This window comes from Pogoniulus pusillus, chromosome 17 (genome assembly GCF_015220805.1).
Source record: "Pogoniulus pusillus isolate bPogPus1 chromosome 17, bPogPus1.pri, whole genome shotgun sequence".
Classification (NCBI taxonomy): Eukaryota; Metazoa; Chordata; class Aves; order Piciformes; family Lybiidae; genus Pogoniulus; species Pogoniulus pusillus.
In genome coordinates this window covers 18,377,374-18,399,159 of record NC_087280.1, presented here as the reverse complement: position 1 = coordinate 18,399,159, position 21,786 = coordinate 18,377,374, and the positions used below count along the sequence as shown (strand labels likewise).

Below are 21,786 nucleotides of genomic sequence, written 5' to 3'. Positions count from 1 at the left end.
ATGGCCAGAACACCCAACAAGCTGAGAGGAGCTTGTAGCCTGCATCTCAGGAAGCAGCAACCAACTGCAACTGGTGTCCTACACAGCAGACAAGTGCTATTAGCACTGGGACCTAATTTAAAAACCCAGCCCATTTCCTTGATAATGCAATTATTTGTGAAAAGCTTTTAGCCTTTTAGTGTTCTTCAGACACTTGAAAATTGTTTCTATTAGATTGAGCCTTTTAGGGGATCTGCAGAAAGAAATCTGATGTTGAAACTAAATTGTCAGCTGGGTAATCTCATGGTAGTCACCACTTACATAGCAATTTCAGTTCTGCAGTTCAGGAACTAAGATAAAATTCAGATACTTCAATTGTTTGGATTGATAAAGGTTTGGACTTATTTTTCAGGGCTACAGGGGATAGATTCAGCTCTTAGGTCATTAATTCAAGTGTTGGAATGTCAGTTTTGCACAAATACACCAATTTATATAACTAGTTTTGCTGGAAAAGTATTCTCCCTGCAAGTGACTGAAAGAAGGGCCAGAATGAACAGAGTTGGTTGTTCTAATGCAGTTTAGGCATCTTTAGAAAGCATTCAACCCCTACGTGAATCAGTTAAATGGTGACCTACACCTGAGCAGAGCTTGTCTAGCCAGAAGTGACATTATTTGCTTTAGATCCCTTATTTTGCAGAGATGCAAAGATCAAAGCTCACTACTGCAGTAATTGTTTCCACCATATAGCAGACACTCTTCTGCCTGCTCCACTTGTCCATCTTGCATCTGGTCACTTGTGTAGGTGTCCTGCATGTACTACTGGCAGGATTATCAGGGGAGTGATAGCTGTGCAGTGGTACATGTAATCCCTTGGAAAAGTATCTCCTCGGACCCCTGTCATTAGGTGTGTCCTAACTAAAGCACCAGAAGTTAATTCTCCACTATCTCAAAATCTGTAATTGCAAAGAAAAGAAAACCCAAAACATGGGAAGTGAGTTCCTATCAACATTTTCTTTATGCCTGCTGGTACAGAAATCCTGCTGGCACAGAACAGCTCATCCGTCCCCAGTGCAGTCACTGCCCTGGGTGGTCAGAGTAGAGACAGTGCAGGGCTGCACTTGTAGATTTTGAGTGGTTTACTGTAGCTTGCAAAGGGGTTTTGGATTGATCAGCTGGGGGAAAATCTTTATGCATCTGTGCAGAAATCCTTGTGAAGGTTTTTCCAGCGTTCTGATAAAAATGTTAAGTGAGAAGAAATGAAACATGAAGCAAAAGATGGTGTAAGCAGCTTCACCTGCTGGGGTGCAGCCCAATGCCTTCTGGAATATTCCTGCCCTGAAGCATCTCTACACAGTGCAGTGCCCTGCAGGAACCAGGCTCACCTGCCTTCCTGGGCAAAGGGAAATGCAGAAGTTGTCCTCATCAAGCAAGGTGGTGGCTGGGCATGGAGAGATGGCTCAAGAAAGCTTACCTCAAAAGACAGAAATCGTAAGGGTGCTTTAGGACAACGCTAAAAAAAACCCAAAATAAACTTTAAGGAGAATTTCTGATTCCTGCTCTGGCAGTATAAACCAAGTTTGTCTGCTGGCATTTTGTCACATTCTTAGGAGACTAGAAACTATTTTAAGGAAGCTGTATTACAAAATAATTAAAAGCAGAGAAGTGTTTGGCTTTGGTTTAAAACCTGAAAGAGTGCTAATGATGAAATGAAAATAACTTCACCCCTGTGAGTGAAGTGAGAACTGAGCAGCCAGTCACTGCCGATTAGTGAGGGATTGTTTTCCGTTAGTCCTTTGTGTTCCTAAATAATCACATTGTTCCAAGGAGATCTGTTTGATGGAGAAATGACAGTTTAGTCAGACAAGTAATCAGTGAAGCCACTGTGGGTTGAGGGAGGGTTCAATGTGTTACAGCAGGACTGTGCACATGGAGTGGGCAGAGGGTCATGAAGGCTCTCAGCGGCGGGGACTTGGGTCATAATGTCCCTCAGACACCCACTCCCTGCCCTGCCTGTGCCTCCCAACGCAGAATGCAGCTGCACCTGGAATCACAGAATTGCTCAGGTTGGACAAGACCTTGAAGAAGGATTCCAGCCATTAGCCAAGCTCTGCCAGGCCAGCACTAAAGCACATCCCTCAGCACCAGCTTTAGTAAATTCTGTGCAAGAGTCACTACTCCTTCCTACTGACCTCTATGAATTCTTCCCTTTTTGTTCTAAAATTTCCACACAGAGGAGACTCTTCAAACACTGTAATACTGGCAAGACAGACTGTCATTTGGAGGCTTATGCCCTGCTAAACTCCTTGCAAAGACTGCTCCTAGACTTCAGTTTTCATGTTTGGACTTCGAGTCACTTGCCTTTGTTTTGGGCAGAAGCCTTTCTATTTGTGTTGGGGGGTGGGGTAGGGGAGGCCCTGTGCCTTCCTGTATTTAGATATATAAATACATCTACAAACTACTTTCTTGTTTTGTTTTCCCCTTAGATTACTCACTGACTAGTGCAGACCTGTCTGCCTTGCAGGGGTTTAACTCCCCAGGGATGCTCTCCTTGGGGCAGGTGTCAGCCTGGCAGCAGCACCATCTTGGTCCATCCGCCCTCAGCTCTCTTGTGTAAGTACCTCTGACGTGGTCACACTCTGCAGTCAGTCGGTCCGGAGCTGCTCTCACTTCAGGCTAATAATCTGTGCTGGGGAACGTTTAGCACAGGACCTTTTCAGTATCTTGTCTGGTGATGGTCATTGCCTTTCCAGTTTGCTGGGAAACTGAGAAGCAGTCACGTTTCGTGTGCCTTTTATCAGTCAGTCCGCAGGCTGACAAGCTGTGTCCCTGCTGGCCCAGCTTCTTACACAGGAGTCCCTGTGTGGTGAACTGAACTGTTTGGAAATGGGGATTGTTTCTGTTTGGTTGTAACTGCTGTGATGCATTCAGACCTTTAATCAGCGCTTTTTTCAGCTTGGTTTCTTCACTTTATTAAGTTGTTGTGTTTTATTCACCTGCTCATGTTGAGGGTGCTGAACCACACGACCACGCCATCACCCCGACACATGAACTGTCACTTTCTTTTCCTTTTTCGTGTTTTCTTATTTCTGCCTTTTGGTTTTCTTTTTCCCAGTACTGGCAGCCAGCTATCTCAGGGTTCAAATTTATCCATTAACACCAACCAAAACATCAACATAAAATCTGAACCAATTTCACCTCCCCGGGACCGTGTAACTCCCTCTGGGTTCCCGCAGCAGCAGCAGCAGCAGCCCCAACCACCACAGCAGCAGCAGCAGCCGCCCCAGCAGCAGCAGCAGCAGCAGCAGTCACGGCAGGAACTGGGTCGCTCTCCTGTTGACAGTCTCAGCAGCTCCAGCAGCTCCTACGACGGCAGCGACCGGGAAGACCCTCGAAGCGATTTCCATTCCCCTGTTGTGCTGGGCAGGCCACCGAATGCAGAAGACCGAGAGAGTCCATCGGTGAAGCGGATGAGGATGGACACGTGGGTGACATAAACGCGTGGCGCTGCTGCCTCCAGTTTTGCGTTCTCAAAGTGAACTGTCCTGACATATCTAAATTTATAAATAAGGACATAAGTATATTTATATGTATATACATACATGCATATATATATCTTCACATGCATATATATGTGCTAGTGTGTGTAGCATACACGAAATCATCAGGCACTTATGACAAACTTCTTGTATAGCTGCAGATGTCCCATGGTAAAACATAAGAGAACAATCCTGTAGGTATTGATCTAGTCTGGCACTTACCTGGACTCGTTGTTTTCATGATATAACCTGTTTTGCAGAGAAATCCTCTACCCGCAGTATAACCCTACCACACTAGATTGCCGAAACCGGGAGGGCTCGCCTGTAGTAACGTCCCTGTGTGTGTTATTCAAGCTGTATGGTTACTCGTAGTTAAGAAATAATGCTTTGTAGCAGCAGAGCAGTAGAGAAGCAGGAAGAAGAAAGCAATACTGTACATAAAATGACCTTTATATTACCCAACCTGGCATGGGTCTCTATCGCAGAGGGTGCATGGAGAAGGGCTGATGCTATAAGAAATAAACAAAAACCCTGTTTTGCACGTGCAAAAAAAAATAAAGTAAAATAGTGTATTGGGTCAAAGAAGTGATTTTTTTAACGAGTGAAAGAGAGACATAGAGAACTCGCATGAACTATTCAGAAACTATTAGCCTAGGACATAGAACATTAACAAAATAAAATTAATATATTAAGTTATAATTGGAAGATGTTTGGAAAATTTGTTTTTACGTTCATACCTTTTGAAAAAATATAGAAACGGATTTTAGCTCATGTATATTTTATATTAAAGAAAACAATACCCTAATGGATTGAAGACTATATATAAAGTTATATACAGTACTTTTGAACACATTCTGCTATGAATTATTTATATAAGCCAAAGCTGTATGTTGTAGCTTTTTTGTAGAGTATAGTTTTATCTTATTTTGACTTTCTAGTTTTTGCTTTCGAAGACGAAAAGGAAAAACTTGCAGGCGGAACCTTGGGGGAAAAATAAGCCATGAACACTTCTATGTAAATTTAAATTTGAGCCAAACTCTTTTGTGTATATAGCATCCTAAATATATTATCACCTTTGGTGTAAGTACCGGCGTATTGTACGTTCACCAGATTACAAAGTATATTTTTGTGGATTGACGCCGACTTGAGAAAAGGCGAGGTCCTTATTAAGTAGAGTATTCACTGTTTAATATTTACTATTTTGTTAAATATACTGTACTTTCTTTGGATTTTAATTATTATTAATATTATTATCCAGATTTTTCAGAGGGTGTATAAAGGGGTTATTCCCCCTCACTGGTGGTGAATGTGTGCTGTTCAATTGTAATCTCTGTGCTGTATGGTTAAGCTTCATTATACATTTTATATATATGTATATAAATAGCAAAGTGGCAAAAACAAAACAAAGAAATAATCCGGTGTTAAGTTCATCCTGCATAAATAGACAAAATCTGTTACAACATGTTTTAAGGCATCGTTTTAAAGCTGCCTATTCTGAGGAGGAAAAAAATGAAACAACAAAACAAAACGGTGGAAAAACTTGACCTAATTTCTCCTGGTAGGGAAATAACACATATCAGAGGAGCACAAAAGGTTTTCTGAGCTGGTAAGTGGTTTGGGATAAAGATGCATCCTCCTTTGTGCTGTTGCTGTGAGATGCAGTGAGGAATCCAGAGTCTGCCCTGTCCTGAGACCTGGCTGGTGAAAGATTTGGGTTGTACTTGGGGTTGTTAGTAGGATCCTGTGTGTGCGGCCTGCCTGTGCTGGATTGAGGAAGGCAGCAGGACAGAATCCTCTCCCCTGCTGACTTAGGGGCTTCTAGGTAAAAGCTGGGTTTAAGCAGCAGTCTCTGGAGCCAAAAACCTCACTGCAGGGGCTGAGGCCAGTTGGGTTTGGTGGAGCCGATGCTGCAGGTCCCATGTCCCACTCTGGTCCCTTTCCCAGTCCTGGCTGCGAGTCTCCTCTCCCTGCATGCGTGGCGTGGTGTCCTTGCATCCTGGGAACCAAATTACATAGATACAACTCGATCTCACTGATGATGATGATTCTAGCGCTGGGGAAGAAACTACAGCACTGATTCATGCTCCAAATTCTTGTAAAGTTAGCCCTGATATTTATTACAGATTTGGTTTGACTTTATTTTCTAATTTAAAAAGTCTTACTGGATCCTGTAGCCGTCAAATGTGAGAAATGGGAAGCCAAGGGGACAGTCCCACTCCTCGCTTGAAGGTGCAACTGAAGAACAGTTGGCACACAGCTGCCAAGGCCACCTCTTGTTGCCGTGGTCCCTTTAGAACTGTGGATCTTGCCACTGTTTCAGCCCTTTCCAGTTCTCCCTCCCTTTATTGTCATTAGTTCTCACTTTGCAGAGGTGTGGAGGAAAAGGAGACTCCATCCAATGGCGACCGTTTCCCACGTGACTGAGTTCACTTAACCACTTGAGAGAACCTTTCATGCTCTGGCGAGTTATGTGATTTCTTTCATGATTTATGCACCTATATGAACTTTGCTGTACATCCGAGTGGGAGTTCTGCATTCACATTTACTGTCTATTTTCTTGTGTGCCTTATAAGATGGCTTTGCTGACTGTATCTCAATAGTCTTTATTTCTATGCAGGTTTTTAAACAGTGCTATTACTGTTTTCTTAAACAAAAAAGCTACACAAGGGTTAGAGTTTGTATTGAAATCACACCAGTGAATTAAAACAATCGGTTCCTAGGAGCTGCTCGCGGGACTCTTCCTGTGTTGCCCCAGACCCTCCACCAGGCTCAGCAGATTCCACCCACCCTGGCCCCGTGCCAGGGGGAGATTCTCCTGCCACTGAACAAGTGGGAATCACGATTTTTAATACCAACTGACTGACTTTGGAACATACTTTTTTTAGGAATTGTAAAAATGTTTTATAAAAAGAATAAAAACAAAAAGGATGCCATAGCACAGGTATTTCCACAGGCAAAAAGTACTTTTTTAAATTACCTATCCTGAATGAAGGTGCAAGTGGATCCAATCCTGGTCTGAACCCCTTCAAGCCTGACCGGTTTAAGATTTGTATCTATTGTGACAAATCACCTCCATCTCCGAGCTCTCACTGTAGTGTTTAAAAATGCACGTAATCAGGGATTCGTCAGAGAAACGCTTTAGCCTTTCCTTTCACTTAAGGGACACTAATCATGCATCCGAAACTTGCGAGTTACTGTGCGCACAAGAAATACATAGTAAATAAGGAACAAAACAACTCCTAACCATTGGTCACGGGAAGAAGCTTAAATCGGAATGTGAAAGAAAGACTTAACCAATGTAAACATTTAAATCTTAGTAGGAACTTTCTTCACTTTGCTGTGCAAGAGAACACTGCTTTGCTATATTTAAAATGGCTTTTTTAAAAGAGATTTATGTATTTGGTAAATGTTTGTAGTCAACAGTTCACAAAGAAGCTGTTCACGGTTTAATGCTGATAAGCCGTTTGGCGGCACAAGCTGGACTTTGTTGCCATCCTTGAGACGAATCTTTTAAGAAAAAAAAATAAGTTAATCTCAATTTTTTTTTTTTCCCTGAATGTGTTGTTTTTTCTTCAATATACAATAAATATTCTAGTGAACTTTTTATCAAATGGTTAAGAAAATGCTAGAGGTTGTTGTAAAATATTTGTATCCTGCATTCACTAAAGTAAAGATACTGGCTTTTACTGTGTACTTCGGCCTCTCTCGTGTTTGCAGAGCCTTCTTCCACCGGTGCACCTCTGCACCCTCTCCAGCTCTCCCAGGCACTCCTGGTCCAGTTTTAGGTAGGCTGGGTTTAAACTGCTGCCATAGTTCCTCCTATCAGTATGGATTCTTTGGGCTACACGCACTCATTTTTACCCTCAACTGAAGAACTGATGCTCTCTGATGCCTTGTTACAAAATGCTTAGATGCTTGCAGCAAAGGGGTACATTCAGAGCGGTGTCTCAAAGGCCGAGGCCTTCCCCACATAATCACATCTCCTTTTGCTGCTGTCACTCCCACTTCTTGCTGGAAGTGCTGCCAGGAGGCAGCCAGTGCTGCTGAGAAGCCAGTGTGGTGGCTGGGGGCAGTCACCCCATGCAGTGCTGCCCCATCCTGCTCTGCCTTAGTGGTGAAAGCTGCGCGTTGTGAAACCAGTGATAAGGAAACGGTGCCACCCCCAATCGCTAAGCTGTTTGTGCAACAAACACCTTTGTGAGAAAAAAAAACTGGTAGAAAAGTGGTCTGAGGTCACTCTTCCTAGTGTTGGGTGGAGATCCAGAGCGGCCTTCCTCTGCTGGAGCAAGGTGCTCAGCTGGGTGACAGCAGAGGGCAGTGACAATAAGACAGTGGGTGCTGTCCCTTCTGCTCTTATGTTGCTTTATTTAAAAGGTGCTAATCCCCCTCCCCTAGAACAAAGAGAGATACACTTCCTTCACAGAAGAAAAGACAAGTGCTGGTTTGGAGTCTTCATTCACACAAGTGGGGTCCTTCAGCCTTTCCCCAGCACTCTGCTGATTGCAGGGAATCCAGGTTGTTGGAATGCTGCAGCGCTCTCCTTGCTCTGTGCACTGTTCCTCACGTCGCTGGGAAGCCTTGCTCCCACCGTCCCTCTCCATCATGCAGAGTGTCAGGCCACTCACGAGTGTAGCTGGTACATGAGCCTGCATCACAGAGCTCACCCAGCTTCACCTTTGCTCAGGGAGCTAGGAGCAACAGCAACCACTAAGGCTTTAAAAAAAACACCACCTCAAAACAAACGAAAAAACCCCAGCCCTAGCAGAAACCAAGCCAGCTCCTTACACCGCCCCCTCCTTGCTGTGCTGCAGGTCGGGAGCAGTGTGTGTGTGTTCTTGCAGAGGTGCTGCCCTTGCCCAGCTCATCTGCTGCTGAAAGGTTCTCAGCAGGCTGCAGGGCTGAGCTCTGCAGCACCACACCCACGCAACTCGCCAGAGCAGACCTTGGGGCAGGAAGGGAGGCCAGACAAGGGCTTTAGCCACTAGCCCAAGGTCTGCCTGCACCTTCAGCTGCCAGTGCAGTAGCAGCAGACAAGCCAAGGGCTGGCACCCTTCCTGAACTCGTGAGGTGCTCCCAACATCCTGCATCACCCCATCCCCAGCCAGGTGTCACATAACTGCTCAGCACTCCTTAGTGTTTGAGTCTAGGAGAGTTGGGTCTCTCTGTCCCCACTCCCTGGCCTTGATTAATTAAATGTTTGAGACAAATTAGTCTCTGCAGCAAAGCTCTCCCAGGCCCCATTTCCTGCTTGCTTCTAGCACATGGGGTTTCCTCATTTGCTAGGACCAACACAGACTGCAGGTACAGTGACATCTTGGGACACCACCTGCCTCCCAGGGTCCACTGGTCTTTCCTATGTGCTCAGAAGCTTTTCAACATCAATGCCAGCAGAAACACTTAACAGCAGCTTCACTGTCCCAGCCTACAGAGGCATCACACTTCTTTCTGTCACTAAAGGAAGGCAGGGCTGCTGCTTTCCTGGGCCTTGCAAATTACATGAGCTTAGCTCAATCACATGAAGACTACATAGGAGGAACTCCAGTGCATGACTGAAACTGATGCACTATGATGGATGATTATCTTTTAGAAAAGGTCATACTGGGTAGAACAGCCACCCACCACCACCACACCTCCAACAAAGCAGCCTTTAAGATGTGTGTACTGCATATCACAAGCTAACGCTACACTCACCTCCTCCTCCAACACCCTGGCCAGCTGCAGTGACTCTGAAGTCCTGGCTCTGGCTGAGCAGTGTCCTGGCAACGCAGGGACGCCGCAGTGAGCTCTGCCTGCAGAGACACTGGAGTTCAGGAGAGGTCTGATGGATTCCATCAAGGGGAAGAGGCTTGGGCTCACCCTTCCTGTAGTGAGCTTGAAGCACCCTAATAAACACAGCATCAACCACTGTGCAGCAGGCAGTCAAGTCAAGGTGCTGGCAGTGTCCTTGTGCCGTGGTGCACCTAGCTTAATGCACTGGAAATCACCACTTCAGGGCCAGGTTTGCCAGAACTGCCAAGGCCTGCAGAAGGCAGCAATGACAGCTCAGCAAGAGTCCTTGCTTCTGCTCCAAGCAAAAACTGGTACCTTGAACTGCAAACAGCCCTCAGCTTTCCAGTCACGCGAATACTGCACTCTCCAACTCGGCAGCAGAAGACCTGCTTCTCAGCCAAGGCATTAAGAAACACCTGAAGCAACCAAGGTGGGTGAAATGGTACAAAACACTCTCCCTCAGCTGAGTTGACTAATGTTAAACCAGCTGCCTGATGAGCTTTGTAAGCAACAAAGCATCCTTATTTTTCCATAAATATCCCAACAACTCACTGTCAGGCAATTCAAGATTACAACATCAGCTACTTAAAAAAATAAAGATGTTTTGCAGTGTTATCCCCCTGAATTACTCGAGACAGTCACAGCACAGGGGCCTCAGTAAAGGCAGAGGAGGCTGGGTTTGGCTGCCTGCCTCCCTCCCTCAGGATTTTTTTTCTACAACTGAGCTTTGTGGTAATTTCCCTTCCACTCCATCTGCTGAAATATTTGAGAGTAGTGTTGTATTGGAGGTATGGGCCACCAGGCCTTGTGTTTTAAAGTAGATGATATAAAATACTGGCAGGACAATTCCTATCAGGAGCATAATAAAAACTGCATTCCACCACTGGATTCCACAGTCTGCACCAGTGCTGCTCTCCTGCTTCCCTGACTGGGGCAATGGCCTCTCTAGCGTTTCCACACCATACTCTGTGTTCATCTGGACCTCTGCCTGCACCGCATCCTGGATGTTCTTGTCAATCCCCTTGAAGTAGTCGCTCAGGTGTCTGCTGTCAGCAGAGCTGCTTGCCTCATCCTCAGGCGCCGGTAAGTCCACCAGCGTCAAGCCGGTCTGGGAGGGGGCGGGTGGCAGCGGCCGCAGTTCACTGCTGTTCTCCGTTAACAGCCCATGGGGCTTCACAGGGATCTTGATGGACTTCAGCGCGTACAAGTCCTGCTCCCGGATGAAGTTGTTGACACGCTTGATGTCTGCAACCTGGAGAACCCAGAAAGGACACCAGTATTACAACAGGACAAGCCAGCACTACAGCAGGAAGTGCAGACAAAAGCAGTGTGCAAGCAGCTGATGGAAAACAAGAAGCAAGCCCTGACTGCAGGGTGCTCAGTGTTTTGCAGAGACGTTCCCAGCTGCTCCAGGGCTGCGCCAGGTCCTGCAGGATAGAGACAGTCCCCTCAAACCAGTCCTTGCCCCTTTCATATGCTGTATTTTGCTTAACTCTGTTTTCCCTTCCTCTTGCTCTCTTTACCCTTCTCTAACTTTCTAATCCAAGTTAAAAAGTAAAGCCTTTGTTACTGATCCTTTGTATAAGTTTTTGTATCTTAAAGTGTGTTAAAGGAGAGCAGACATCAGCACCCTGCTCAGAAAGTGACTTCACAGTAAAGAGCTCTGTCTCAGCAGCTCTGAAAGCATGGTCACAGCCTGGCAGAGAGCAGGTGAGCATCCCTCTCACCTCTCACACTGGCACCAGTGTTCTCTGCTCCTTTCCCAAACACTATACCGCAACAGCTCCCCACAGCTGGTAACTGCTCCTGCTGAGGTACTTGCAGCAATAAACTCCCTGCATATCTGGGTTTGTCTTGTGGGGTTCCCAATCAGACTGGTAATGCAACGAGCAGTAAGGAAAGCCAGAAAGAACAAACCCTACATACAGCATAAAGCACAAGGAGAGCTGATGTCCAAGGAATGACAATGGCAAGGCAACATTTCTTTATTTAATCTTATAGAGAAGACAGCTCAATACAGTGACCACTCACAGCCACCTAGTAACAAAGTGCATGAACTTCTCAGGTGCCCTAAATTCTCAGTCAAAGAAAAGGAACAGGATTGTCAGGGTGTGGAAAGAGCTCTGCAGAGCAGACAAAGAGACAGGAAAGAGACAAGGGAAAGGATGGAAGACATAAACCAAAGGAAACACCAAGACCACAAACCAAGGAGAAAAGTACCACAACAGGTTCATCACCTCCACTGTATCATACAGCAGCATCAGCAAGAGGACAGCACTCGCAGAGAAAAGTGTGGTTTGTTCCTTTAGACAATAGTGAGTTACTGTGTGACTGCAGTCATTGCATCCTTGCAAGCTTGAGGCCACTACTGAAACTGGAGAACTAAATCCAAGAAAGCAAATATAAATACCATCAGCACCAGCAGTCCTGGTAACTCAGGGCAAAGTCTCCTTTAAAAGACAATACATAAACACAGCAGATAGGAGCTTCAACATCTCCTTTGCTACAGATGTTCAGGTCTACAAACATTCAGGGCTACTTGCAGGCTGTGTTGCTGCCAAGAGTGAGGAGATGCCACACTCTGGCAGCAAAGGAAATGCCCAGGGTACAACAGGCGGTCCTTCCACCCTGCAATGAGGTCCCAGAGGTGGAGACCATGCAGTGGGCTGCAGGATAGAGAAGCTGCAGTGACTCTGCTTCACAGATCTACCCTCAAGCCTGTACAGATGCTCAGAGAAACATGCATCAAGCTCACCTGCCATACAGGCTCTGAAAGTGGCCAGTCTGCTACATCACAGCCACAAAGGATGACTCTGCTGAAAGGCAGAGATGAGATGAATGCCTGAATCTCACAGTCACTGCACAACTCAAGACATCCAAAAATGGGACATTTAATCCTAGATCCTAATCTGGTTCCCTTGAGGTGAAAGGAATCCCCAGTTGCTGGTTCAAGCTCCTCACAGCTTGCCCCAGCGTAACATCAGGGCCTAAACCCTGCAAAATCATTTCGTTATGAAATAACACTCATCTCACGCAAAGCCTCCTGAGGTGCTGCTTCAACTTTTGGGTTTGTTCCAGTGAAAACAAATTATAGGGACAGTAAATATCCCCTGCAGTGTCTGCAATCAAACGCTGCAATGCTGTACTAAGGCTCCAGGAACAGAGAGCAGAGCAGTGCTCACACAGAAACAACAAACGAAGCTGATGGGAAGCATGCAAGAACTCTGGCCTTGGCTAGCCAGGCTATTTTGTGTACTCATTTTTTTGGCTGCAGTGAGCTCCTCTTGTCCCAGCTAAGAAAAATGCCAAAAGCAGGCCAGGATTATAAGTGGTCAATAGTAAAAAATGAGCATTTTGAAGTGTTTTGCATCCCTGTCAAGTTATCTGTAGCACACACAAAGCTATCTGCTGCAATGTGCAACATACTCCCATCATAAGCAGGTCCTGACTATTCTGAAACCAGTCATTAAGTTCTCAGTGATTTCAAGGAGAAGCTCATCCTGGACATTTTAAACATAGTCAGATGTATTTGTACCCTGGGGGGTACCGGTAGATAGTAGCTGAACATGAGCCAGCAGTTTGCCCAGGCAGCCAGGAGAGCCAATGGCATCATGGCCTGGATCACAAACAGTGTGGCCAGTAGGACAAGGGAGGTTATTTTTCCCCTGTACTCAACACTGGTCAGGCCACACCTTGAGTGCTGTGTCCAGTTCTGGGCCACTCAATTCAAGAGAGATGTTGAGATACTGGAACGTGTCCAGAGAAGGGCAACGAAGCTGGTGAGAGACCTGCAACACAGCCCTGTGAGGACAGGCCGAGGGAGCTGGGGGTGTGCAGCCTGGAGAAGGAGGCTCAGGGGTGATCTCATTGCTGTCTATGACTACCTGAAGGGAGGCTGTAGCCAGGTGTCTCTTCTCCCAGGCAACCGGCAACAGAAGGGGACACAGTCTCGAGTTGTGCCAGGGGTGGTATAGGCTGGATGTTAGGAGGAAGTTCATGACAGAGAGAGTGATTGGCATTGGAATGGGCTGCCCAGGAAGGTGGTGGAGTTGCCATCTCTGGAGGTGTTGCAGCAAAGCCTGGCTGACGCACTTAGTGCCATGGTCTGGTTGAGTGGATGGGGCCAGGTGATAGGTTGGACTGGATGATCTTGCAGGTCTCTTCCAACTTGGTTGATTCTATGATTCTATTTGTGGCTACAAGTCTTCCTCACTGATGTCCTGGTAGCCTTTTAAGAGCTGCTTAATTATGCAGGTAGAAGAAAATAAAAAATCTACAGAAAAGTCTTGAGAAGGCCTTGGGGGTGTCAGCTGATACAAAACTCATCATGAGCCAGCAATGTGCATTGGCAGCCCACAAGGCAATGCTGTGTTTGGCTTCATCAAAAGAAGTGTGACCAGCAGGACAAGGGAGGTGGTTCTGCTCCTCTCCTCTGCTCTTTTGAGACCCCACCTGGAGTACTACATCCAGAAGGACACCAAACTGTTGGAGCAGGTCCAGAGAAGGCCACAAAGATGATCAGAGGCCTGGAGCACCACCTCCTGTGGGCACAGGCTGAGACAGTTGTCACTGTTCAGCCTGGAGAAGGCTCTAGTGTGACCTTAGAGTGGTCTTCTAGTACCTGAATGGGCCTACAGAAAAGCTGGAGAGGGACTTCTAACAAGGGCTTGTAGTGACAGGGGGTGGGGATAGAGGGGAAAGGCCTTAAGCTAGAAGAGAGATTTAGACTGGATATTAGGAAGAAATTCTTTATAGTGAGGGTAATCAAACACTGGAACAGGCTGCCCAAAGAAGGTGAAGATGCTTCTTCCTTGGAGGGGTTCAAGACCACGTCGGACAGGGTCTTGAGCAACCTGGTCTAGTGGAAGGTGTCCCTGCTCATGGCAGGAGAATTGGAACTAGGTGATCCTTAAGGTCCCTTTCAACACCAACCATTCTGTGATTTTAGGAATACTGACCAGTGCTGCTCTGTAAACAAATACAGAGTTCTCCAGGAATAAGGATTCCTGCACCTCTTCACTTTACCTGGGACAAGTCTTAAGTGTTCTTTCTGGAAGGGAGGGAGGCAGCAGTTCTTTTTCTCCTGGGGAGGAGAACACTGACTATCTGGTCCCTCCCTTCCAGCCTGCTTTCCCAACCAGCCCAGTCTAGCAGCTTTCAGCAGGGCAGGCACAGCAGATCCACGTGTGCCTGCTGAGGTTAAAGGGCTCTGGGAGGAGGGCAGCAGAGAAGGCAGATGAACAGTCACGGCAGGGACAGGCCAGAGTTCCCCTGAGGTACAGTACAGGGGGCACAGGAGGATTTTTCATGCCAAAAGCATGCCATGCTTTTCAGAATCTTCCTCCATTGAGTTCACTGAACTGCCTGGGTTCTGTGTAAGTGGCAGTAACGACACAAATGCTGCTGCTTAGAGACGAGCTGCAGCTCTTGAGTTCTCAGGCTCCACTGGCGTCAATCAAGACCTATTCAAGTTCTACTCGACTGGCTCCTTCACATGCATCAGGCTCGTCAGCAGTACCTAGCAGGGTTTCGGTTTTGTTTTGTTTTTGTTTCTAAGGGAATGGGAGGGGAGGAATTGTCGCAATTCCTCTAAGCCCTCTTGCTTCAGCTGCACCACGCAGCTGTTGTGCTGTTAGGCAAAACAGACTGCAATCATACTGCAGCAGCTGAGCCAGGACCATGTCATTATCCCATCCAGGGCACTGTCCAATTGCTTGCATCATGGAACTTTAAAATCACAATCTAGCTTGGAGATAGGGGAGGCTCTAAAAATACAGCTTGAACTGCTCAACAACAAGCTGCTTCTAATGTTCAAATCAGGTAACTAAACTTCTCAACAGTTCTGCTATAAAGCTCTCTGCTCTGCAACAGAGAAAATGTACTTTGTAGAATGTTGCAAATGCAGAGACAATTCGGGGTGCACAGGCAGGGCCTGCAGATGGCTAAGCCACACATACTGTATGGCAGCAATCACAGCCACATGGACAGTCAGCACCTGAACTCTGCGATCTGCACTTGGGCATCTCCAAATCCACCCCCATTCCATCTTCCTTGCAGTACCTAAGGTCACACCTTTCAAAAAATAAACCAACCCCCAAAGCAAGACCCTATTGCAGTGGCATTTCTTTGTACTATTCAGCTTGCTTCAAAAAATGTATGCTCCTTGTGAGTAGGGCTCCAGCCCTCCTTTCTGTACTCAGCTTCCTGGTGTCTGTTCTCACTTAAACAATCAAGCACAAATCATGGCAGCTGGTGCACTTAGTCACACAAACTACCTAGGCGAGCAGGTGACGCAGGGCATGGGGATGACAGTATCTTTCTAGGTTGTTTGTTGGCTGAAGAACTCTTTTTGTTTCGGTTTCTTTTGCACTTTTCTGGCTCAGTTTTACCCAGCCGTTGACCATTCATGAAATACCCAGGTGTCAACCCTACTGGAGAACAGCACACTTTCCTGTGATTCCAGAAAGAGCTACAAGTGTAATACCTCTGAAGGAATTAAACCCAAAGAAAGAGAGAGTCTTACTTGACAACCATACTGCAGGGCTAGCTTATTGAGATTATCGTCCTCCGTAACCTCTCGCTCCAGAAACACCACGTCCCCGGCTCTGTCCCGCGCCGTGCTGCATCGCTGCTGCTCCCTGCCCCTCGGCCGCAGCTCAGTAACAACGAGTTCCTCCTCTGAGGACTCCTCTGAATCGGAGCGGCGCCTGGGGAACACGTACACCTGCCTGCCTGGGTACGCGTGGACAGTGACAGGAGCCTGGAAGGATCTTGTCTGGCTCTCACTTAGCCTCATCTTTTATCCCAGCACCTGGAACCACAAAACGGACATTCTGAGTTTCCCAAACAGCGGTGTTTATTTTTTGCCATGTTAAGATTCAGGAGAGTGGACAGCAAGCACAGTAGCTGTACAACTGCAGGTATACACAAAGCTTTCCTTTTACCCAAGCCCTCTCAGGGCAAATCCAAAAGATCCCTAAGAGCAATGACAGAATCACCAGAAAGGTTATGTACATCAATTTCAACAACGGGCAGGTTATTTTCGAACCTTTTTTTGCCTACCTGTGGACAACACTACATAACACCTACTTTGACATGCCTTTAAATACTGCTTTCTAGAGGGTCATAAAAAAAAAAAGCATCAGACCAAGAGTTTCTCACTATGGTAATAAAACCTATGGAACCACACCAGATCTCCTACCAATACACAATAAAAACTAACCAAAGTAATCTTTCAGGTCACATTTCCAGACATCCTAAGTTCTCCACATTTGAAAAGCCAACATTTTAACATCATGAAAGAGTACTTTTTGTTTTGTTTTGTTTGTTTTCCCAGTAAGAACAGTTCAAGCTACACTTAACTTCAACCTGACAGACAAGGTAATTTTGTTGTATAAAGACAAGAACCTGTTTGAGCACCTAGTTTCAGTCATTGCTAGGCCCTATAGCAGCAAGCTATCAGGAAGCTCAGGGGCCTCCACTGACCTTAATCATCTCAACCTCCTCATACAGGATTCTTATGGGAAACCACTACCCCTTCATGGCATTCCATGGCACCCAGAGGCTGCAGGTACCACAGCGCTGCTAGAAGAGCTTAAGACCTCAGACCATGGCCTCCCTGGACTCTCCTGTGGGACACCTCTGCCTTTTAATAAGCAGTAGGCCGAGGGTGTTCTCCTGACACACAATCGCCTTTGGCTTCTCTGGGAGGGCAGTAACTCTTCCCCAGCCCGGCTCTGGCCACCCCAACACCTCGCACCTCAGGGTCGGGCAGGCAGGGGGGCAGGCAGGGGAGCGGCCTGGCTTCCGCTCCGCACCAACACACGTGGTGAAGCGGGGCCGCCAAACACCGGGAGGCAGAAGCCGCCTCCCCGTCACCCCTTCCCCGTCCCGGTGGGACACAGGGACACCCCTCACCACGGCATCGACGCTCAGCTCTCGGCCGCGCCCCGCCCGGAGCCTCCCGCGGCCTCTGAGGGTCGGCGTATGGCTCGCCCCAGCCCCGCCGCGAGGGCCGCACACCGGCCTGCTCAGGGGGATCCCGGTCCTCCCAGCGCCTCGGGGGCTCCCAGGCTCATCAGGGGCCCCCGATCTCCTCGGAACCTCAGAGGGTGCCAGATTCCCTTAGCGTCCCAGCGCCCCCGCCATACCCGTGGGGCCCTGCTCTCTCAGCGCCGCAGGGAGGCGGTGCCCTGGCGCGCAGCCCTCGTGCCCTGCCCCTCTGCCCTCAGCCCGCGCGGCCCGAGAGGCGGCCCGAGAGGCGGCCAGGCCCGGGCCCGGGCCCGGGCCCAGGCCAGACCCCACACTGACCCGCCGCCGCCAGCCATCGCCCGCACGCACCGACCCCGCCGGGACTCTCCCGCGGCTCCGCTCCCATTGGCTAGCAGCGCCGCAAGGCGGGACTCCAGGCGCCTCCGGGCCAATGGGCACAGGAGTGACGCTGCCTGAGCCCTGGGACGTGCCGCCCGGGGCGGGACTCGCTTAAAGGGCCCCGCGCCTCCTAGCCACGGCCGCGGCCAGGTCCCAGCAGTGGCACGGCAGGGAGCTAGAGAGCGTCTGTACGGCCTACGTGTGGTGTCGTTACGGTAATAAACATTATACTGACGATACAGCCCCTTGGAATAAACCGTCAGTTATTACATTGTAAATACACAGCCCTATAGCCCACTACAGCAATCATGGCCTGATTTTGAGAAGGCCAACTCATTGCTGGGAGGGTGGAGTGGTCAGCTTGGGCTTTGAGTTGTCCTCCTTTGCTCAGTAAGGCCGGTGAGGGCATGTGGATGCTGTTCCCATGCCCACAGCAATGTGTTTACCCCGTAGCACATGTACCCTGCCAGCCATCTGCACTGACACACCAAGGTATTGCCACTGGTCTTTGGAATTTCCAAGCAAATGGTCCTTTTCTCTCACATTCTGTGTCACTACATGCTCCCAGTGCTAGTCCTCTTCCAGCCTCCCATCAGCTCGTTGCTCGCAGCTGCAGAAAGCTGGTGTCGGGCAGAGCAGCTGGTGGAGCTGCTGAGGTGTATTCTGCACTGGTATGTTTTCCTTGGCCTATCCTGACTCGTGGCTCATGTTCAGAAAACAAGCTCAGGACAAGTCTTCAACTGAAGTTCCACATGCAAAGCTTTTCTTGAGGGGGCTGGAAGGGAGAAGGGTTTCCTTGTAGCTGCTTGCAGGAATTTGCCAGGGACCACTTGCCAAAGAGCTCATATGGGGGTCTTTTGCAGGGAACAGGCTTGGGGCTTTGCTCAGAGGTGTGACAGGCTGCCCATTTTTGCTGAAAAAGAGACAGAAAAACCTACTTCTAAGTTTACCTAAAGCTGAGTGTAGTCGCTGGCTATCCCTTTGCCCTGTCTTACGCAATCCAGGTGTCAGAGGCAGGGAAAGAAAAAGGGCAGAGTATTTCTTCTCCACCTCTTGCTACCACTATCTTAGATGCAACATCAGAGAGGAAGGAAGGCTCCCAGAGCATCAGTGTTATTTTTTTTCCAAGCAGCAGCCATTGCTTCCTCACAGCCCTTGCTTTGCCACACAACCTTGCTGGAACAAGTCATCTTGCAGGGCTGGAAGGCAAGTGGGAGAGTGGCCAGGCCCAGCTCCTCCAAGCAGTGAGCCAGCACCCCACCTCTGAGCAGTCAATAGGATTTCTTTCCCTCCATCCCTGGGACAGCTTGTCTCAAAAGCAGATGCTTTTGGGACTCAACCAGCTTATGTACTTCTGTGACCCAACAAACAATGAATTTAGTGCGCTGGAAGGGGCTCAACAAAGTAAGGGGACTAGATGAGACGTGCCAAAATGCCTTCCCCAAGACACTTATAATCTCCCTGTGACTATTTAAGTTCAAATGCTATGAGTAATAATCATGCTTCATCAAACAAATACAGGTTACTCAGGGTAACCTGCTAAAACCTAGAAAGTACAAGTGCTAAGGTGATCTGGAAGCATGAGGGAAACAGCCAGACTTTGCTAAGAGAACTACGTCTGGGTTGGCTGACTTCTAAGCTGTCATTTTTTGCTTATTACTGTTCTAAATTTTAAGAATAGGAAGGATTATTCATTTATCTTATGGAAAGACACCAGGAAATGTAGATGGGAAAATGCTTCATTGTCCTGCTGAAGGACCCTTGCAGAGTCCTTATGAAAAGGTGCTTGTCTCCTAACTTTTGGGATGAAACAGCTGTTAAGAACATCAAGCACAAAAGCTTTTACTAGTGAGACTCAAAATCGCTCCCCTTCTTGGATTTGTCTACACAAATCGTAAACATGGAAACACAGAAGTACTCAACTGGCACCAACTGACTGCTCATAATTCAGACTCCTTTGTGCCTTTGTACAGGTTGAGCTGGAGATTGTTTTGCAGTCCCGCCCTGGAAAAAATGTGTGCAGTGTGCAGACTCCCATGCAGAAGCGTGCTCTGTAACACAATGTAATGGGTGATCTGCCACTGAGATTTAAACATTTCTGCACAGACAAACCTGCAGGATTCTCTACTGTCTCTGACACTTAATGACCTCTTTTCTGTCTGTCCAGAAAGTCTGCCAGCAGTCTTAACGGAGAGAGAGAATGAAAGCCTTAAAACAAAACCCGCCAATTTAGGGCCTTTCAGACCTTCACTATCGAGTGGGAAGCGCAGAAGAAAGGTCCATTTCAGTTCTTTTTTTGTTCCTTCATAGGCACTTACACTGCCAATTTGCTTCCCACCTTTGATGAGAAATTAAGACAGATCAGGGAAATTGAGACAGAATTTCTGTCTGTAGAAGAACCTGCAGGGACCTATGTTGCACTAGTTCATGGGAAGGTCCTTCACTTTCCTTACATTCAGGAACCTGATATACAACTCTAGTGGTGCCTAGCTAAGACCTGGATAGATCTTGACAAATTCACTTCAAGCAGGACACAGAGAAGCTCCCAGTCCATTTCCTGGTGGTTTCCTGATCTACTGGCACTACATGGACATAACCAGTGCAGCACTGTGGCTGCAGTCTACCTGTAGCAGCAGAACTTCAGGTACCTGCTCCTGCTGTGGTCTCATGAAATGACTCTGCTCTTCCAGCAGTCTGTCTCAAATAATCTATTCTGCAAAAAAGAATATATGCTTTAAATGTGTAGTTATACATATTTTTATATACATAGAGAGAGAGTTAGGTGTAGTTATGTATAGTTAAATATAAGTCTTGAGCAATAGGGCTTTACAAGATCACCTTTATCTTGGTCTAAGATTCATGCAACATAAATGATATTTTCCCAGGTCTGAATAGGGAAATAAGAGGGAATTAGTGTCCATTTACTGAGTACAGCCCTGTTTCTTCTGCTTATGGGTCCTTCAAACTATCATATTTTGCCTGAAAATATTATACTTGGTCTTACCTCAGGACAAAGTCAGCCTCTAGGACAATTTCACTGTTATGAAAGGCTTTTTGAGTGTGAGCATCCTCCACTGATCTTCCCACTTGCACCAGCTGAAGTTCAGTCTTGTGTCATTTCCTAGCACTTTTTGCTGACTCCATGGCCTTTCCTGAACCACTCTGGTTTGCAGCAGACTAGCTCAGCTCTGCACCTCAGGACAGCTTCTCCTTCCTGGCTCTCCAAGTTTGACTGCTCCCCACTGTGTTTTGTAATAAACCAGGTTTGCTCAAGCCAAAGAGAGCCATAGTGGCATGTGAGAAATCAGCAGATAGATCACTTCAGACCTGGTCACCGAGTGAACTGAGGGATTTGTCTGCTCAGCAGCTTTTTTACTACAAGTGCCCTTGCTTCTCAGTGTCCTGGCTCAGCTGAAGCTCCATTGATGCAATGTGTGGTCAGCACAAGAATATGGTCATTCTTAATAAGGGATAACTGTTTCGTGGGAGTGTCGATGCTGGCTCTGGGCCAATTACACAAGTGATGTCATCACTGCAAATAATTGGAATATTTTTGTTGTTTGCAGATAGACTGTGAGAGCTACAAAGCCCCAAACAAGTGAAGTCTGTCTGAGAGCTGAATGGCTCAGTCATTGTACATGTTCAGCCCACATAAGGGTCATATGTCTCCTGAAGTTCAGGAAGAAATCCTCCTACTCCTGACTTCTGTCAGTGCAGAGGGCTACAGAACTGAGACAGTCTGATCATTTTCACTGTCTGTGATGTTGGGCACCAGGCAGCATTCCCAGCAATGCAAGCTCCTTCCCAGGGAATGTCAGGGCTAATCAGAACTTTAATGAAGGTCTTGGTTTGGACTTTCCAAAGACAGCATAATCTGGAGCCAAGATGTCCTCCTGTGTCCCTGCAATTCCTGCATGCTCTTGCACAGGTCCAGAATTGCTGTTCTTTTCATCACTTTGGGTTTGTTCCTCCTCTTTCAGGCTCTCTTCAGGCGTGTTAGGCATATCTTCCTTGTATCTTTCTTTGCTTCTCTTCAAGCAGCCTTCTAAGCTCTGTAATCAAATCTATTATTTGGATTTCAGATCACTCAGTGACAGACCTCTTTCCACCCCCGGGAAACTAGTAACTGAAT

The 21,786-nt window shown here is 47.3% G+C and overlaps 2 protein-coding genes across 9 annotated transcripts in view; one reads left to right on the top strand and one right to left on the bottom strand.

Annotated features, from left to right (window-relative positions):
* The window catches only part of MEF2A (myocyte enhancer factor 2A), a 91,435-nt gene extending 84,227 nt beyond the window's left edge, over positions 1-7,208 (top strand). For all 7 annotated transcript variants that reach the window (XM_064158019.1, XM_064158021.1, XM_064158015.1 and 4 more), the window contains 2 exons: positions 2,463-2,589; positions 3,092-7,208. In XM_064158019.1, the coding sequence (XP_064014089.1) occupies positions 2,463-2,589; positions 3,092-3,473 (509 nt within the window). In that variant the 3' untranslated portion in view covers positions 3,474-7,208. The remainder of the gene's footprint in view (positions 1-2,462; positions 2,590-3,091) is intronic.
* On the bottom strand, positions 2,923-16,788 carry LYSMD4 (LysM domain containing 4). Of its 2 annotated transcripts, none has more exons than XR_010305422.1 (3): positions 15,808-16,095; positions 9,207-10,536; positions 2,923-3,530 (listed from the first exon to the last, which is right to left on the bottom strand). XR_010305422.1 is itself a non-coding variant. In XM_064158023.1 (3 exons), exons 2-3 carry the CDS (start codon positions 16,078-16,080, stop codon positions 9,985-9,987), a joined length of 825 nt encoding a protein of 274 aa, XP_064014093.1. In that variant the 5' UTR covers positions 16,081-16,095; positions 16,770-16,788; the 3' UTR covers positions 7,832-9,984. The 2 variants fall into 2 exon arrangements, 1 of the variants encoding a protein (XP_064014093.1); XM_064158023.1 differs by lacking the exon at positions 2,923-3,530 and adding an exon at positions 16,770-16,788 and having other exon boundaries at positions 7,832-10,536.
* Between the last annotated feature and the right edge of the window lie 4,998 nt (positions 16,789-21,786).

Bases quoted from the DNA above. Each gene is read 5' to 3' on its own strand.
- LYSMD4 (XM_064158023.1), bottom strand. From the start codon at position 16,080: ATGAGGCTAAGTGAGAGCCAGACAAGATCCTTCCAGGCTCCTGTCACT. The intron at 10,537-15,807 runs GTAAGACTCTCT...TGGGTTCTCCAG, and splicing joins CCCTGCAGTATGGTTGTCAA to GTTGCAGACATCAAGCGTGT.